The following is a 19885-nucleotide window of genomic DNA, read 5'->3' as shown; positions in this document are numbered from 1 at the left end:
GAAATTACTTTTCTTTTTTGACTAATCTTCTCTACAATGATTAGTTCTTATGATTGCATCTAATGTCCCTTATTTTAATTTTTAATTGATTTTAATTTTGACTTCTCGAACCTATAATGTAATATATATATATATATGATTATTTGTTATACATTGGCAGAGTATGCTGAATTTTTGATTCTGAATGAGTTAAGCCGAAAGTGCCTCTGTAAAGTAAGGTGCCAAAAATGACACTATTGTGCCTACTTTTCCATCACTGCCCTAACCGATTCAGGTAGCACTTTCGGTGATTTAGTCCAGACGCGAACCTCTTAAGTTTTTTTGAAAAATAAATTTAAAGCTGCAAAATAAAGTTTTATAAGTAAAAAACGCTGTTAATAATTTAATAATTTTATAATAAACCACCTGTAAAAATTATTTTAATTTATCTAAAAAAGAACGAAAAGCATGGCAGCACTTCGTGTTGCGAACCGCACTTGTGACAGCTGTCAGTGTGTATAGCAACAATCCACCACTCCCCATAAAGAAAATACCAACAGTGCTTGTATCAAAACAATTCAATCGTCGCGTTCAAAAGCATGCAAAAATCCTCGCATATCGTTCGCCAGGATTCGGAAGAGCACTTGCCAACCACTCACTACAAAGTAATTGTTCCAACAATGAAGCGACGTACTTTGGCTGGCACCTTTGGCGTTGCTGTGTTTGTGATCGCATTCGCTGCAATTGCCATCTCTTTCGCCACACCCAATTGGCTGGCTAGTGATGACCGAATAACAGGTGCGAAATTGGAGCGTTTAGGATTATGGGTACACTGCTTCCGTTCTTTACCTGATGTAAATGATGACAGTCAACGTCGGTTCTTCGTTGGATGTCGATGGGTATATGATCCATTTACAACAGGTTATGACGAGATTCGTGGTTTTCTGCTGCCAGCATTCATGATTGCGACACAGTTCTTTTATACGCTTGCCTTCATTGGAGCGCTCGTATCGTGCGTTGGTGTTTTGGTATTCTTCCTTTGTGCCGGGCCGGATCAAAAGTACTTCGTTACGCTTATAAAGGTAATTGGGTATATAATGTTAGGCACAGGTGTAGCTGCATCTATTGCAGTCATCGTTTTTGCATGTTTTGGTAATCGTAATGGTTGGATGCCGGAGCATGCCAACAATTGGTTCGGTTGGTCATTCGTGTTGGCTTGCGTTGGAGCGGTGTTTTCTTTGGTTACGGCAATACTCTTTCTTACCGAACAAAATGTTCAAGCGAAAAAACGCATGCAATTCAAAGAATCACAGACACGTTTTGAGTTGGTGCAGGGCAAAGCCTAGGGGTGGCGTCACCTCTCGACGGAGCAGCTCACATTGTTGGAGCATAAAGTAAGTCGCAAGAGAAAACACTTGCATTTAAAGACAGAGCGGTGCACAAATGGCGCGGGCCTATAACAGCAAATCGCGTTCAAACCTATCGTAGATAAGAAAAGAATTAAGTTGACATATTTTTTAGATTCAAACCATATATAAAATAAGTTAAGCAGTGATCTTGGCTCTAAAAATGTATTCTTTAATGCACTCATACGCATTTAAACTCCGTCCTTTCTAAGAAAAAACCAGTTTTAATAAGTTTTATAAAGTAATAATTACGTATGTAAGTTTAAGGATTTGTGCAACTAATGCTACTAACATCAAAGCGCGAAAAATTGCAAGTTTATGCAATTTTGGACAGGGTTGAATCACTAGCATATACTTGTACAACAAATGCACATACATTGTACATACATACATATTTATGTACATAATAGTGATTTCACTTAATTCAGTACACAGACGGCTAAGAAACTCAGTTGGTACTTATGACATGCATTTACATATTTATATATATACATCATTTTTAAAGTCACTTAAGACTGAATTATGGAAAAAAGAAACCATTGCATTTGTCCAACAACGAATTTTAATTGAAATATCAAATCATATCTAATACACAATGTTAAAATGCAAAAGCAAGCATCAAAATAGCAAACGCGAACATTTTCAAAATCGATTTAAATAAAATATTAGTACATGTTTGCTGCTATACCTATGCTTGCAAAGCAGTCGCACCAGCCATTTGTACTGAGCTTGTGAGTCCCTATCGCTATTATGAGCACATTACAAAATGCATATTGTCGAAACCTGCAAATATTATGAAAGTAAATAGAACTTTAATGAATCTCAAACATATTTTTCAAGATATGTATTACAACTCCACTTAATAATGTGCCTTAAAATGCTAGACTAACGGCGCTTAATAAAGTATTGCACGCAATTTAACGTTTTTTTCTTCTGCCACAAAAATTGCATAAACTTTCGCTTTTTATTCATACCACCTATTCATTCCTAAGTATGCATACATGAATGTATGTATAGGAACATAGTTTTATGGCAAAAAAATAATTGAATGAACACAAATAAGTTTTCCTTTTGTAAAAAAAAAAAAATACAGCATAATATGTACGCAGGTTGTTAAAGCTTCGAAATCGCACAATAGTGGAATATAATGCGTATACATACGATAATTTAGCATTTGACCTTGACATCTACATATTTAGTAGTGCCTTAAAAATAAAATATTGTACAAATCTACAAATAAAAACATTCCAAATATATATCAGTATCGAAACCATTTCCGCAATTCTAACTATTTAGTGAAATTGAAATATTTTGAACTAGTTTTGTATTATTTATGTATGAATATTTGAAATTTACATAATACTTAAAGTTTATTAAGTTAGAAAAAATGTATATCCGTCCATATATCCACTTTAAAAGTGCGCCGAAATATGTATAATCAAAACATATCATTTAAAACAACTTCATATTTACGAAAACTATATATTTTCACCGTTGTTTGTATATTTTGCTCACACTCGAATTATTAATAAAATTTAAAAAACAAAAAGTACTGTTATGTATTTTTATTCCTACATAGAACCTAAGCAAAATTCCCACGCTGAATGCGATTTCTATTTATTTTTGTAATTTGTATGTACAGGTATATTCTTCACAGCACTCATTCCATGGGAATTTTCTGTTTCCGCTGCATGTGGGAAGTAATTTACAGTGGTGAAACCCAGGGGTAATTTATTCACACAGGTTAATTTACACATGCGAACTAACATTTATGTACATACATATAAGAATATGATCAACAAATGTAAAATTATGAGATGCACTTCTCCATTTAAAATTTAAAGGCATATCTGAATAATATCTTCGTCAATATGGAACTCTTGCGAGCTTCAAGGTTTTTGTAGCGACACTACTAAGCCATTCATAAATCGGCTAGTCTATCAATTGCCGTAAAGCTCCATTAACGGAGACTTGTGGTTTCGAAGGGGTCAGAATTGAATTTAGAAAAGGTAGACGGATGTTACCTGAGTGCATATCAGGGTACAAATGAAGACGTCTTTGGTGAATGTGGGACATTAGTTATGCCCTAGAGGTACGCGCGTCTCTCGTGACAGCTGAAGTTTTCCCGAGGATTATACTCTGAATGTCATATATGGAATGCAGTTACTTTGTTGTAGCAGCATACAAATTCATCAAAGAGTTTTTGTGGAATTAGCTGGAATCGCATTCCTTGACCAAATATACATAGATCTGGGTCATTGTGGCTACGTTCAGCCGACGGTAGTGGGATGGAAAAGCGGTACATCATTGTTTTTGTTGTAACAACATACAAATTCCCCCAAAGAGTTTTAGGGGAATGATGCAGAAGTGGCAGTCCTTGGCCAGATATGAATCTCGGCTGTTCCGGTTACGCAGAGCCGACTATCTTGAGGACGGTACATAGTCGGGTCAATTGAGGTTGAGCCAGCCATAGCTGATTCTAACGGCAACACTTTTTTAAACTTTACTAAGCACTAACAGATGTCGCTCCACTGACATTTGACAACTCTGACTTCATCCTGTGACCAGGGTTCGGACGTAAAATTCGTAAGCCGCAAGAATTACGACAGAATTAAAATGAATTTTTACGTATATACTAGGTTTTTTGTTTAATTCTTTTTTTAATTTACAAGCATATATGTACATTTTATACTAATAAGAATTGTTATATTTTAAAATATATTGTACATACAAATACATGCTTGTCATGTTGCTGAAACACATTTTACTAATTTAAAAAATATACATCTTTTCCATCGGCAAATTTATATATTAAAAAAAAGTAATAACTCAAATGGTGGTAAACAAATGTTTTTTGTCTTGTATTAAACAGAGATATACAAAAATATGTAATTCATAAAATAAATCGCAATAGATTAGAAATCCGCAGTAGAACATTAAATAGCGTAGTATATGTAGTGCAATTGCCGTTGGGTCCGAACGCTGGTCTTGTCAAATTCAGTGTATTCAGTGCAAAATTGTGAACTTATAAATTGGTTACAGCAATAATAATGGAATTTCCACCTTGTCCACCAACTTTAAAGCAAATTCAGCATTTCCTCAAGATAGCGCAGGAACATGATTCTCGTGATATTGTTGTAGCGTATTGGTCGCGCCTCTATGCTCTCCAAATTGGACTGAAAATCTCCAGCCAGCAACCAGATGAAAGCAAACTACTATTGGGTATGTTGGATCATTGTGGCGGGGATGTGCGCGGCATGGAAAGACTCTTAAAATGACTCATTTTTTTGTTTTGATTGCAGCAATAATGGACTGGTTGGAGGGTACAAAGAAGTCGCAGTTGGAAAACGAAGCTATCACAAATGAAGTAGCAGCACAGGCACATTTGGAAAATTACGCCCTGAAACTCTTTCTATATGCGGATAAGCAAGATCGTGAATCGAATTTCGGAAAGTAAGTTTGCCCGATTTCTGCATATAAATGTATTAAAAAGTTATAAAATTAAATTGAATCTTATTCTTTAGAAATGTTGTAAAAGCCTTCTACTCTAGTGGCGTTATTTACGATGTGCTCCAAACGTTTGGCGAACTTTCCGAAGAGTCGATAAACAACCGTAAATATGCCAAATGGAAGGCAGCTTATATTCACAATTGCCTGAAGAATGGCGAAATTCCATTGCCGGGACCGGCAGCCGACGAAGATGGTGAATTTGGTGCTAGTGGTGGCACAGAAGCTAATGCCTCAGGCGATGGTGAAGGGGATCCTGATATCACCGCCATACCGCAAGATCCACCAGCTGATGAAGAAACAGCTCCAACATCAATTCCAGATCCTTCACCACCACATAGCCCTCCACCTACTGTAGATGAGGTTCTTAATAACCCGAATAAATTGCCAAGTCCTCCTGTAGATGAAGAAAAACCTGGTGGTTTCGAGCCATATGTGCCTCAAGCACAGCCTAATCGAATATATATACCTCCAACGCCAGTTGCGGATTTGCAACTTACACCTGAGCAAATAATGAAGGCGCAGAAATACACGAAATTCGCTGGCACAGCTCTCAATTTTGATGATGTGAAAACAGCTATCGATAATCTTCAGAAAGCTTTAAAACTCCTAACTACCGGCGAAGATGAATAAATTCTTGATTTTGCGAATCAAGTAATTATGCTCTGCGTATATTGATGTGGAGCTATTGAAACTCACTAATATTTTTTTTTTGTTATATACTAGTCTGTATTATGCAGTTTATGTTAAGTAATAAACTAAATACTAAATTGAATAAGAAATACATATATATATATGTATACATAGTATATGGAAATAAATATGTTACAAATCTTTTAATTATTGACCTTAAAGCCTTTAAAATGGATTGTTATCAAGTATTATGCAAGAATAAAATATCTAATTTCGGCAAGCAAAACCAAATTTCCAAGTTTAAATTTTAAGGGTATTTTTTTTTTTTTGTATCAATATTTTGTTTTTTTTTTCTTCGGCAAGTGCTTTATATACCAGAAAATAATTCCACTGAGGTTTTCTACATATACACATATGTACTTACTTTTGCCTAATATTCTTCATATATCCAAAGAAATACTGAGCCTTGTTTTGAACCTTTTTATTAAAATTGCGTGCAGATTGTATTATAAAAGAAAACAAGTTCCATATCCAATTTCTACTTAGTCGTAAATGATGTTGCGAAAACTAATATACATTTAAATATGGGTTTGAATATTTTCATCTCGTATTCGGAGGAAGCATTCGATTAAAATCTTACACATTAATTATGGGTTGAATTATCTATGTAGTGTGTTTTCATTAAGTTTGCATTGAACACCATTCAAGGACTACTGTTTATTTGGGATTTACAGTAAGATTATGTTTAAAATAGAAAAGGAAAGAAAATAATTTGGCACATAACATAAAGACCGTTTTGTTGTTTAAACAAGAAATTTCAAATGTGAGAAGTTTTTTATGACACAATAGGATAAATAAATAATGTGTATGTTATTTATCCTTTTATGTATATGTATATGCATGTAGTATGTAATTGAATCTGATTGCATTTATGTGCTAGATTGCACCCTAGTCTTATGTATTAATGTGCGAGAAATTGCTTTTTGGTTTATGTTGTTATCTTAAATATGTATGTATGTATGATTAAAATTTATTGATTTTAAATTTCTTGTAAGTATTTTTTATGTTTTCAAGTTCTTCTTTTAGTCCTGCTTCACGCCATTAGTTTGTGATTGAGCGGCAGCGGCCAGTTCAGCATCTTTTCGACTTGTCTGTAATTATAATTTATTGTGGAGTTAATTTTTGTTGTACGTATGTAGTTGTACTAATTAATTTATATACCTGATACCAAACTACTAAACGTCCACCGAGCATGAATGTGAACACAAGCGCAGGTCCAGATCGCTCAAATGGATCGCTAACCATCCAATGCTGATAGACGCCCAAAATCATCAACAATAGTAGTATTATATTGGCAGCATTTTTTATTTTATCTACGAATAGAAAACTCGTATTTTTTAGGTGTACTTAACATTAAAGTTAAAGTTTTTACTATGACTATTTTCTGAGCAATTTCGAGGAGCCCTGCTTGTGTTAGAGTACTTACGATATGGAATGAGTGCCATAGCCAGTCCACAGGTTATCTCCAGTACGCCAACTGTACGCCGATACCACTTAGATGGTACCTTGAAACCAAACATTGTGGCCAATGGGAAAACTTTTGCATATTTTACGTATTCCGTTCGCTGAAAAAACGGAAAAATGTCAATTTCAATAGAATTAATAATCAATAAATCTTAATCTTTCATTGGAATACGGAATGCATAATTTATAGTTATTTAAAGATTGTTTACGAAGTGAAAAATTAACTGTCTAACCGGATATTATCCAAAAAATTTGAATTAATAACAGTGTAACCTCTTCTAACCGACACCAATGTACATACATACATACGCTGGACACTTCCTTTACGCCGACATTTTTTCCTAACCCAAGTCTTAGGTATAATTTTCGCAATGTTGTTGTTGTTTTTGTAGCGGCTACCACAACCCCGCCCAGATCGGTTAATATCTCAGTCGTTGTAGTCAAGCTCCACTAACGGAATCCCTAAGAAGCGTGCAGCCTTAATAGGGTCGGTCCACAGGGACAAAGGCGTTAGGGTTGTCGGATTTCCGACAACAAATTAGTATCTCTTGACCCGACTCGGACAGCAATTTTTTTAATAAAATTGGCACGATCACCTCCATTGCGCGAACGCCAACCTCTTTCCACGGACGTCAAGATCGCTATTCATCACTAGACTGCGGATGTTTATGCAGAAAACGAAGCCTCAAAATATGCACCACTTAACTATAAGTAAAATGTACAAATTTGTATACATTTTGTTTATAGTTATGTAATAAATATTTTTAAGCTTCGTTTTCTGCATAAATATCCGCAGTCTATTCATCACCAAATCAAACAAAAAACTCTCTTGAGCGAAATTTTTTTTATTGAAGTCTGAAACTATGCCATCGCTTATGGTCTTTGCGGCCACAGTTGCACAACCAAACTCAATCCTCACACTTGACGTTGTTGTTGTTGTTTTGTTGTAGCAGCAGTGCTCAACCCCACAGGTTCTGTCATGTATCGTCGTCTTCATCCTCCGACTCTGTAAGCCTGAGGCCGAGAAAGCGGGCAGCGTCGATAGGCGCGGTCCAGACCGCTTCTGGTGTCAGGGTCGTAGGGTTGGAGGTGCATGTGAAGAGGTGTTGGATGTCATGGGGACATTGCCCACATGCGGGGCCATGCGGGGGTTCTACGTTACCGGATTGACTCGGAGCAATCACTCCGACCAAGGACCATCACCACAGCAGCAACCCCCCAATTTTTTGTGTTGGCGTTCGCGCACCCTGGTCACCGGAGAAACGCATGAACGGGATGCGGTAACCAACCCGTGTGGAGCCTTGGTTCACGGCCAAAAAAAAACAGAGGAAGATTTGAAACTCTAACACACTCGGTTTATGGTTCCATCGAAGTCTACAGCGTCTGTGCGTCTTGCGGTGCGGCTGCAAGCGGGTGTCTGTCTTGGAGCAAGCGGTTCGCAATATAAACTAGTACAGCAATGCGGACAGCTACGGGATGCCCAGATGCTGACTGTGAGGCAGCACAGCATCATGCTCCACAATAGATTCCGTGTAGGTTGGTACAGACGTGAGCACCCGAACCGGCACTTGATTGAGGCGGAATATTCACCAAGGCACGTCAGAAGTCCTGTCTACGAACTGCAGGGTGAGGTCAAAAACTACGTATACGGCATTTACTGGGAAACCGTTATCAGTTCTCGTCCTGTGAATGTCGTAATCGTAGTAAAATCTCCACCAATTGCAGACGAAGATCTTCAGCTGCCTGGCAGATGCGTCATTCTGGCACAGTTAAGGTCTGAATACTGTAGTGGGCTGAACACGACACCAACCACCTCTTCACATGCCCACTCAACCCAATTCAACTTGCACCTCTCCCCCTCTTATCCGACACCGTCGAAGCAACACGATTACTTGGTCAAGCGTTGCTTTGGCTTGACAGCAACGATTGAGGAACTCTCCGACTCCAAGCAAAGCTAAGTATCGCTAGGTTTGGGACTCTCAAACTAATACAAAGCTGCAATGGAAAGGAATGTCCTATTCCTTTGACCAAGTCCCCTAAAGAAGTTTAAAGGACTACAAATTGAGGGCATGCACCTGAAATGCTTGAGCCTTAAAAGAGAAGGTACGTCTGCCCGGTTGGTTGATGTCCGCCCAAAGCCCAAGACTGACATCCCCGCCATCCAAGAAATGCGATGGACGGAGATAGGCAAGCATAAGACCTTGCGACTTATACTACAGCTGCCCTGTTAAGCAGCGCTGTAAAGAGGCTTCCTCGCATTGTTTTGAAGTTCATCGCAGCGCTTGAGCATCTTTCCACAATCCGCATCAAAATGAGATTCTTCAACATTTTGCTTATTTGCGCTCACACCATGACGGAAGAGAAAGATGAAGTGTTCAAGTGTTTATAAGGGTTGGGAGCGCGTCTACTAGCGCTGCCCTATCCCGATATAAAAATCTTGCTGGCGATTTCATGCCAGGATGGGCAAGAAAAGGATTTTTGGTCGAACTTCTGGAAAATTCAGCCTCCACGACGAAACGGCCTACTACGGCGGTGAGCGAAATATGGTAGTCTGCAACGCTGGGTTCCAACAGAAAAGCCAAAAGATAGCTATCTCCAGATCGAGAGACGAGAAATTAAATCGACGCCGTTGTAATAGACGGAAAGCACGTCCAGGAGTACAACGAAAGCTCAACGTCGAAAATCTGCAGTCACAACAGACGGCCAATTAATCCGCCACTCGATTCTTATACTTGAAGAGCACCCTTCAAGTAACCGCCATATGCGAGCAATGGTATCACATACGCTCTCTACATACTGCCTGCGAAAAAGTAAGTAGTTGGATTTCAGCAGGTAACACGAGCGAAGTCGCAGCGCTGCAGCTGAAGAGAGAACCTAGGCGAATTTTGCGTAACTGAAAGAGAGAGACCGAAATACGTGAGTGTCAAGAGCCTTAAAAGCTTGCCGACTGGAAAACCGCCCTGAAATTTTATCAGGAAGTTAAGCGACTTACGGAAGCTTTCAAGACCAGCGCGCAAGAACAACCACTCCAAGCTAGTGACCGATATCCAGAACGTTTTTCCGCGCTATTGAATGTTATAAAAAGTAGGGGAAACAACAAAGCAGTTGGAGCCTTCGGCCTGCCAGATGAACTATTCGGAATTTAAATGTACTCTCTCCAATTCACAAGGAAAACTACCGGATTAGCCTCGTAAATGTCGCATAATTGGGTCACCCAAGCCCACCGTCAACGCACTGGTTGGACCGTATCCTTGTGGCTTAAGACCTGGTAAAGCCAACATAGACCTGGTATTTGTCATTCTTTAAATCTTGGGCAAACACGTGCGAGAAAAATATCAACACACACCATCTCTTTATTGATATTGATATTGATATCCCCTACGCAACGCCACTAGCTTCATCACAATTGCGAAAGACCTCTCCGAGCCGTTGATACCAAAAGCGATTTCAGACAGAGGGACTCCACATCGTGAAATTTTTTTTTATCTGATTCTGCAGCGCTAAAGGTATTCAACGCGATAGCCGCTGATGGTAACAAAGAAAACTGGGGCCTCCTCTGCCATTTTCAATTAGCGCCGGGTGGCACAGAAGAGAAACGACTCGACTAAAATCGCTTAGATGTTTACAGCGCCCCAAACAAGAAGAATAAGAAGTTTCTTCCGAAACGAATGAACAACTGGCATTGCAAAAGACCATCAAAAATTCAAGTTCAAAATAAAATATTTTCTCTTTCCGCCAAATGTGTATGTATGTATGGACCTACATACATAAATACGTGTAGCAAAATGTATGGTTGCATGCAAATTTTTCATATCGCATCAATCATCGAAAGTGCATTAATTCAATATTTGCCATTATTTATTTTATGTAGCAAAAATGTTCCCATTTTAAATAAAACGAATAAATATTTGGTGCTCACAATTTTGCTAAGTGTTTGGTCAAGTTTCTACTCCAATTTACGGAGTGCGTCTTTAAGTTAAAAGACAAATGCAGTGATCTAAAATTTAACGCCGCCAGGGAATTTTGAGTTAATGCACTTTTGATGAATGCATGCGATGTGTAAATACTTATTTATGTACATACATATGCACATATCTGTGGACTTTTGACAAAACCACTTCTTTCGAGTGTTGTCATTTTCTCTTCAAAGCAATAATTCACTGAGTTCTCGAATGATATTTGTATGTCTAGTCATTAATAGGAGTAGTTCAAGATGCTATGTTAATAAAAGTTAAATAAAAAATAAAAGTTTTTAAATCGAAAATCCTTATAATTTACTCTAAATTGCAACCTACAGAAAGCACAGAGGTTGTTTTGTCAAAAGTCCACAGATATGAATATCGCTTGTGAATATTTATCGTAAACATTCAGATTCTCTCATAGTAAATACTTGTGTACATATGTACATACTTATGTATTAAAATACATCTAAGTGAATATCTATCATTTTTCACATATTTTAAGATCATTTCAAGAGTGTTTCAGTTTTCAAAGAAGTATGTGCATATAAGTATGCATATATCACATTTGTATACATGCACATAGGACCATAAATATTTATGTACACAAATTTGTATATATACGCTAAATCAGGAAAAAGACACGTCTCGCCAATGACCCCGCTCTTGCAATAGGAATACTTTCGAAAAAAATAATCATTTCCATTGAAACAAAAATATCTGTCATTGTTTGCAAAAGTGAAAATTTAAAAGTGAAAATCATTAAGCAGAGGAAAATCACAAAATTTCAAAACATTTGCATTTGCAAAAAGAATTGCGGTTAAATACATACATATGTAGTATGTATGTATGTACATTAGCGTGGTCCAAAAATGCATTTGAAAAAGTGAAGTCTGAATTTTAATGATCTTACCCCCTAGGATTGTTCTATGCTGAAAAAAAATAGACCCCTGTTTTTATACCCGAGCGTATTAGCGATTAGCGTTATATGGGATGTGGGTGTGGTTATTGTCCGATTTAAAAATTTTCAACCGTTTGGTATGATGTACCACGGCGCCAACAACTGTGTCAAATTTGGAAGATTTGGAAGAGAAATTTGGTGGAGCGACTACGAAGATATACACATGTAATCATAAGTGGGCGTGGCTACGCCCCTTTTCCAAAAATTTATAATATTCTTATTTTTCGACTAAAAATCATAGCAAATATCAATTTTGAGTGAATAAGTTTCAGTAGTAATGTGAACAAAGTTATAATACCCTTGTACACAAGTGCGCTCGGGTATAAAAATATGTATAGGTCGCTCAAAGCGCGCAAAGTTTTCTATGTATTTTATATGGGGAAAAAACAAGATTACTTAGAAATGGCATAGAATTCTTTATAATCAATATTTTTTTATCTTTGTTTCTCTTCAGGTAACTGCCAATAATAATATCCAATTGTGCATTTTCAAAATTTTGTATACTAGCGATTTTTTATGGGTCCCCCATTGCAAATTTTTAGGTGTTTAGGGTACTATATAAAATACTTAATAATAGAAAATGGTTAAATAAACAATTGGGTATTAGGTATTATTGAAATCTCCTGAAGAGGAACAATTTTTTCGGATCGAAAAATATTGATTTTCAAGAATTCTATACCCTTTCTACAAAAACTGGTTTTTCCCCCATTTAAAATGCGTGGAAAAATTTGAGCGACCTCTAAATATTTTTTGGTTTTTCGGAATAGAACAATCCTAGAAAGTTAGAGCATTAAAATTCCGGCTTTACTTTTTTTTTACCTCCCTAATGTACATACATTCATTCACTAAAACTTTTTTTAAAAAAATTTAATTTTTCACTATCTAACAAATGCGTATATGTATTCATCTTCAATACGTAATGGAAAAGCGTCACATAAACTGCGAAAAAAATTGTCCGTCCGACGGGTCGTTGAGACAGCTGCCAAAGCCAAAAGATTATGATCTTTTTTCCCCTGTGGCTGTCTTAAAATGTGCCTACAAGTTTTAGAGCAATGGTCATATGTACATACATACATATACACTACGTATGTATATACCCTGCAGAAAAAAATTTTCAATTGATAAAAAATAACCCCACTTACAAATAGCTAGCTCTTTTGCGGGATTTCTATAAAATATATAAGTTGTAGTTCGCTACAAAAAGGTAACTTGAAACTAGTTGACAAGTAATGCACTACGCAAATACTTTTTCGAATTGAGGACAAATAAAAGAAAGATCCAAATTTCATATTATCATTTTGAAGTTAAGTCTGACGGAGTTCGAATATGGGAATAACACAACAGCAGAATATGTAAACAAATATGAAATATAATAAAATTAATAAAGTAAATAAATAAAAACAAATATTTTGTTTTTCCTATTAATATTTTATGTCCAAAAGTAGTTAGTTACATCAAATGCAGAGGTAACCCACCCTTGACTATTTCGCGGCCATCCACATAGAAATATAGTTAGCTTTCGTCAAAAGAAAATGCAGATAATAGTGACTTTTATCTCCTTCCTAATCAACTTATAGTTAGATATATTTCCTTCAGGGTACAGGGCAGGGCAGGGTATGCATGGGTATGTATGTATATGAGTATGCACTCGTATGTTCATATATGTACCAAACACACACAAGTGTGTGTACACGTTTTATGTTAAATAAATAAATTTTCTGCAAATTTCTAAATAAATAAATAAATACATGAATTTTATGCGATTTTATATTCATGTTTTGGCGAAAAATTAATAGTCACAAACAAAAATAGAATAACAAACTACGAGCTATTCCTTGCAATTATGGCAGCAATACAAATTTCGATTTTCACCTTCACTGCAAACAATCTTTCACACATATGTAGATGCTTTATATGTTTTTTCGATTATTTTGCATTGAGCAATGTTTATTTATGCGGATATACTTATGCCCCGCCAAGTCAAAGTGTTTCAATATCAATTTGTTTACACACAATTTAATTGTACAACAACGATGAGCACTTCATGAGCTCAATAACATAAATTATTTTCGACATAGAAGTACTACTTACTACTAAAAATTGTTTTTAAAAGTTCTCGAGTGTCTTCTAAAAAAAAAATAAATAAGTAAAAGATGTTCTCAGCTGGAAGGTGTGTTTGCCGGAGCACATTTAGCATAGCTAACGTTCAAGGAAAAAAGCTATGAAAGTAAATATATGTACATTGTACATATGTATAACTCATTTAAATACAATTTGTTTATTTACTCAAATAGATTTTCTATGATTTTTTTTATTAATTTTGTGGAGTTCCAGATAATAAATAAATACGGAACGCACAATATTTCAGTAAAACTAATCCTCGTTTATTAGTAATTAATATTATATCAAAATGTGGTTACCAAGAATATTGCAAAAGCGCGTTGATCTCAAAGAAGGACCGGCCAAAAAGAAAGATTTTAGTTCCTTCTTCTGTCAAACTAACTTCCGCAGGGTTGCATTCTAGATCTAGTTAGGAGGTTGCCACAATTTCAATCACAAAAAATAATTGCTGTTCTTGGATTTTACTTTTCCGGTAATATATAGTGGCGGAAAAATAAATGGGAATGCTACATTTTAGCAAGTTTTAGCTATTTTGTGTTTTGTTTATTTAATATTTTTTGTTTTTTTTTTTAGATGAAACTTTGCAGAATTGTCATAATTTTTGCACCAAGTTTGAAATTTGAGTTTATATGGTTTTTTTTAGAGGATGTTCTAATAACAAGTAAGGACAGTGCTGTCTTCAGCTATGCCGAAGGCTTCATACCTTTCACAAATATCAGAAAATTTTACTTCAACCGATTACTGCATTTCAAACCATGTAGTTGTTTGGAAGCAAAACTTTTATTTCCACTGCATACATAATATAATAATGTTCAATTACTGGCCTTTTTCTAAAACCGTTTTTCGAGATATTCGAAAAATTGCAATTTGAAAAAAAACCGGTTCCCTATTACATAGTTTTCCTACAGTGTTGATATGAAGTCTTGACCAAAAACTACAATAAAACTTCTAACATTAAAGGTAGCTTTTATTTAAAAATGAGCAAGGCAAAATTAGTTGAAAGTATTTTTTAGATCAACAGTAAAACAAATAAAATTCAGTGAAAAATGCACGTTTCGGGTTATTTTAATTTTTTCGGATTTAAGTATTGCTCATTCCGCGTTAGCCGAGTGCTTAAAAGCGCCTACTTATACTCGGGAGGCCTATGTTTCTGTTCCCAGCAACATCAAAAATAGTTTTTTTCAAATAGCGATCGCCTTCGGCACATAATGGTAAACCTCCAAGTTTACTTCTGCTATAAAAAGCTTCTTTGGACGTAAAGCAAAAGTGTACATAGATCTGTCCATTAACCCCTAATGCCCTTAAACTGGAAAAGGCCTTGGAAAACTTCGAAAAACTCAAGACTCTAAGAGAGAGGTTAAGATTTGTATGAAATGAAAAAAAACCGGTTTGTCCTATTAAAAAAATCCGGTTTATTCGATATTCGAAAAATCAATAATTCAAAAAAAACTGAAAAAACCGGTGGAAACCTGTTTGGAAAAACCGAGTTAATCACCCTATTATTTTGGGGAATTCGATATGTAGGCGAGTTTGACCAAACGTTTTTATTGCGAATAATCTCAAATGTAATATGTAGTTAATTCTAGTAAAATAATTAAGAATTAAGTACTCTTCATTATACGTTAATTCTTAGTTGATTATTCCAAATTTTACCCACCTAATCAATAGAGAAATTTTAATTTTGACAGCTTTATTTTTGAAAAATTTCTTTAAACAAATATTTTATTACTTAACACATGCTTATCAATTCTCCGGAATATTTTTTTTTATGTATGTTACCGCATAACCCTGAACCACGTTAACCGATTTCTAGAATCCTTTTTTTCAAGGAAAGGTGTTACCTCACTAATTTCGTTTAAATCCGATCATAGGATCATGAAGAAATTAACGATAATCTTAAATTTTTATATGAGAATTGAAGTAGGTTTTGTTTTTTGCTTAAAAATTACTTGCTTTTTTACAATTTTTATTCTAAGCACTTTTGATATTTGACTTTTAATTCTAATATATAAAACTCTACTTTTCAGTTATATCAATTAAATTTTAACAGATTATATCATAACTGAAATAATTGTTTTGTATTTTTTTTTAAGAGAATCAAGTGTCTTTGATGAAAAAGAACCCAACCCAATGTATAGGATCATATCGACGGTTTTGATAGCACAAAGTGAAGCCGCCTCTACGATAGTATGTACTTTGGTAGCCCATTAAAGTTTATTACAATAAAGTGGAAGCTTGAAGTAAATAGGAGTTACTGTTGATATTTGGCAGTTTTTTTTTTTAAGGTGTTACTCATATTCTCAATACAAAAAAAGTTTTCCAACATCTTTTGTATGAAAGAAAATGCATGAACAAAAATTGCCAAAAGTCAACGGCAAGACGTAGCTTCTTCAAACTTGAAGTTTATTATACTATTTAATTTTAGAAAAAATGCCTTATGCCCAGAGATGGCAGCGATTACTCATTTGATCAAATTAATCGATTATTTTTGTCCAATTTACGACTTAATTGTATCGTAGTTTTGTTTTTTATAAACCGATTATTAATAGATTAATTGTAAAATAATCGTAAAAATGTGTTCAAGAAATAGGAATTTTGTAGTTGTCTAAAATCTATCCATCGAGCATTTTTTTTTTGCTAGCTGCATCAACTTCACTTCACTCACTTACATTTTTTTATGGAAAAGTGTTTTTGTGAATACCCACTGTAAAACAGTGCCTTTAAAAATTCCATTAATCGATTATTTCTCAATTGCAATTAATTGTTTTTTGGCTTGTGATTAATCATATGATTAATCGATTATTTTATTTTTATTTGCCATCCCTACTTACAACAAAACCTTTTCCACTTTGGTTAATGAAGATGAACGAGTAAACGATGCGTTCATATACAAATAACTGGCCATTTAAGCACAAGTGGTGTAAAGTGACTTATGCCACTTTCAAAATAAACGGCTGATATGTATATACATATGTATATCATGCATACCAAAATGTGTACATATATACATATATGTATGTACATAATAAATATGCGGATAGATACATGCATAATTATGTTGGCATACATATCTCCAGAGTTATTGATTTTTCACACTTGGAGGAAAAGTGGGTGTCTCCAACCACTTTGCATATACATATATGCATGTATGCATCCTTGTATATACACACAAAATGTTGAATTTTTAGCCACTTTTAAACTTAATCTATTGCTTACCAAATCCTTAAAAAGATCCTTGCTAATGGCTGGCGTCAATTTTAGTAATCCAACAAAAATGAAAAATAATCCAAGCAGTATTGAAAGACTTTTCAAAACTAACGTATTCGATGCGGGCATTTTGAGAAGTGTTTTTTTTTTGTTTTTTTGTGCAAATATTATGTTAAAAAACTTTACATAAGTATAATACAGTGTTTTCTTTTCAAGGTATAATACTTCCGATATTAAAGCCTTTACACTAATCACCCTAAAATACTAGTTTCACAATTTTCAAAATTTTTTAAAATTTTAATTTGTTGTGAGCACCAAATGCTTGTATGTTTGTATGGATGTTGTTGCTGTCTCTTCACAAACGCCGCACTGCAAATCCCTTATAGTACACGTAATAAATATACAGCCGTTTGGTCTATTTATAGTGTTGATCGTTGAAAATTTTTATTCAAAAAAAAATGCATATTCTCTTTTTACTTTGTTTTCATTTTGTATTTTAAGTACACATATTTCATTTATATATGTACTTTTTTTTTCATTCAGACAACAACCGGACCGGTGCGTTTATTTTAGATGAAACCAACGGCGCTCATGTTCGAAAATGACTGAAACGGTCGGTCTGTCGGTAGCTCGCCAAAGGTGGCAAATTGCTGGTACTCGTAGCAAAACCAAGTGGTTTTTTGGCACTGTCGAAGGGCGGTGGATGATAATGCTACATAACAATAATGATGGCTATGTTGATTCCCGCGGTGCGGTTAGTGGTGGTTGTGTATTTCCGAAGCTGTCTTCGTTTTCGAAGCGCAGCATCCTGTGAATCGATTGGAATACACACATACATACGTACTAAGTATATAAGCATACAATACAGTACAATATTTTGGGTTACTGTACTTGCACAGCAGGTAAGAAAAGTGAGTAACCAAAAAAATTATATTTTATTCAGCAAAACTTGGTATGCTTTCGGAAGCGTTTAAAAGTCTGATTTAGCTGGGGAAAATAAAGTACGTTGAACGCCTATCAGTACAACGTTGGGTCTAATGGCTGTTGTATGCAGCGCTGCATTTCGTCCCTCAGTTCGTAGAGATATATTCTGACGTGCCTAGCTAGGAGAGGCCATTTTGTTTCTAGCAAGTGAATGTTTAAGAGTTCACGTTGATAGCAGCCGATCAAGAACTGTTTGCTTCCTTTCTTTGAACACCTGCGCCTCGCTGCCTATAAGATGTTCTGGCGACATCACAAGACATCAGTAGCTATCCAAAGCTCTGTGCTTCCGGCGAGCGGATTGGGGACTTTGCTGTGACTCTGTATTTTGTGGGCGATTGCGGCTGTGCGCGTGAAGGAAGGGAGCAAGGGTTATCAGAAGTAACCTCAAGGACTTTCGAGTTGTTTATGGTTGATGGTCGGAATCGGTGTACCATAGAAATCTCGGCTGCAGTACGACCTCTTTCGTTCAGATGGTAAAGATTGTAGCCTGCAAGTGCGTCAATAGCGAACAATCAGCACATGAGTTCAGCGCTACTTCCTCAGGTGGATAGAGAGCTTCTAAGTATAGAAATAGAGCTGGCGTGGGGAAAGGACACCAAACTGTGGAGTCCCCTATTTAATTTTTCTCGGGTTCCAAGTTTGGTCCCGAATGCTAGTGGCTAGTCGCCGTTCACCGGTTGAGTCCCTGTGTTAGAGAAGAGAAAGAGAGAGAGACACGTTCGGGCTCTAGCAGCGTAGAGTGGAACATGGTGTCGAAAGCCCTTACACGGAACATTGCTACTAAGACGGTTCATTCACGGAAGCGATTGCGGTTAAGGCCACGAGTTATCTTGATGTGGAAACCATGTTGATGCTTTGCTGAGAACAGGTGGCAGATATAGCGTGGAAGCAGCAAGGCTTCTAGTATTTTTACTGCTAAGAAGAGAGGTATTATCGGGCGATAAGACTCCCTTTATTGGCTAGTTCTCAGGGCTTTTGTAGTGGATTTACTCTCCCTGTTTTCCGCAATGCAGGTATAAATACAGAGGCCATCGACAAGTTGAGGAGCTTGGTAAGTAGTCTGTTCCCGCCAGACCCATTTTTTAGCATCAAATGCTTATTCCGTTGTTTTAGTAGCTGCTTACTTAGCACTTAGTCCCAAAAAGTGTGCTATACCGACTAGTCTGTTGGACCAGCAAGAGAGGAGTGTTAGTTTAGTGGGCATGCGAAGAGGTGTGTCGAGCCATGGGATAACTTTCCGCAAGCCGAACATACGTTGCGCTTATCTGAGTTTATTCTACTCAGGTAGGAGTTTAACCTGCTGCAGTATCCAGAGCAGAGTTGAGCAAGGGTGGTGCGAATCTCACGATGCAGATGAACTTCTGTATCGTCCACGTCGGGCGGTTGTTTTCCTAAAACGGCATTCACAGGTGAAGAGTTGGTGTAAGTTTAGATCGACTCCTTGTGAATGCCGCTTATGGCCTGTCTGTACGCTGTCGGATACAGTGTTTTTTTTATGAACCTCTGGACCTCGTCCGTCAATTCGTATTAGATGCTTTCTGACGTTACTTGGCGAAGGCTCTGCCACAAGCAGATATCTTTTCGGGTGCCCACGTCTGTGGTGC

General features: G+C 36.3%; 3 protein-coding genes across 3 annotated transcripts; 2 read left to right on the top strand and 1 right to left on the bottom strand.

Moving 5' to 3' along the window:
* Positions 1-506: 506 nt before the first annotated feature.
* LOC118751633 lies at positions 507-2937 on the top strand. Its single transcript, XM_036486451.1, has one exon. It carries the CDS (start codon positions 579-581, stop codon positions 1323-1325), a length of 747 nt encoding a protein of 248 aa, XP_036342344.1. The 5' UTR covers positions 507-578; the 3' UTR covers positions 1326-2937.
* Positions 2938-4357: 1420 nt separating this feature from the next.
* On the top strand, positions 4358-5713 carry LOC118751631 (vacuolar protein sorting-associated protein VTA1 homolog). Its single transcript, XM_036486449.1, has 3 exons — positions 4358-4607; positions 4688-4838; positions 4910-5713. Exons 1-3 carry the CDS (start codon positions 4436-4438, stop codon positions 5523-5525), a joined length of 939 nt encoding a protein of 312 aa, XP_036342342.1. The 5' UTR covers positions 4358-4435; the 3' UTR covers positions 5526-5713.
* A 463-nt stretch (positions 5714-6176) lies between these two features.
* LOC118751632 (transmembrane protein 35A) lies at positions 6177-17997 on the bottom strand. Its single transcript, XM_036486450.1, has 4 exons — positions 17307-17997; positions 7012-7150; positions 6747-6898; positions 6177-6676 (listed from the first exon to the last, which is right to left on the bottom strand). The coding sequence occupies exons 1-4, from the start codon at positions 17424-17426 to the stop codon at positions 6608-6610; spliced, it is 480 nt and encodes a 159-aa protein (XP_036342343.1). The 5' UTR covers positions 17427-17997; the 3' UTR covers positions 6177-6607.
* Between the last annotated feature and the right edge of the window lie 1888 nt (positions 17998-19885).

This window comes from Rhagoletis pomonella, unplaced genomic scaffold, assembly GCF_013731165.1.
Source record: "Rhagoletis pomonella isolate Grant_MI unplaced genomic scaffold, Rhpom_1.0 Rhpom_scaffold_00866, whole genome shotgun sequence".
NCBI classification, from domain to species: Eukaryota; Metazoa; Arthropoda; class Insecta; order Diptera; family Tephritidae; genus Rhagoletis; species Rhagoletis pomonella.
Note: the sequence above shows the minus strand (reverse complement) of the source record. Positions and strands in the feature narration are given on the sequence as shown.

Bases quoted from the DNA above. Each gene is read 5' to 3' on its own strand.
- LOC118751633 (XM_036486451.1), top strand. From the start codon at position 579: ATGCAAAAATCCTCGCATATCGTTCGCCAGGATTCGGAAGAGCACTTG.
- LOC118751631 (XM_036486449.1), top strand. From the start codon at position 4,436: ATGGAATTTCCACCTTGTCCACCAACTTTAAAGCAAATTCAGCATTTC. The intron at 4,608-4,687 runs GTATGTTGGATC...TTTTGATTGCAG, and splicing joins TGAAAGCAAACTACTATTGG to CAATAATGGACTGGTTGGAG. The intron at 4,839-4,909 runs GTAAGTTTGCCC...CTTATTCTTTAG, and splicing joins CGTGAATCGAATTTCGGAAA to AAATGTTGTAAAAGCCTTCT.
- LOC118751632 (XM_036486450.1), bottom strand. From the start codon at position 17,426: ATGCCCGCATCGAATACGTTAGTTTTGAAAAGTCTTTCAATACTGCTT. The intron at 7,151-17,306 runs GTAAGCAATAGA...CCGTTTTTTCAG, and splicing joins AGGATCTTTTTAAGGATTTG to CGAACGGAATACGTAAAATA. The intron at 6,899-7,011 runs GTAAGTACTCTA...TTCTATTCGTAG, and splicing joins TATGGCACTCATTCCATATC to ATAAAATAAAAAATGCTGCC.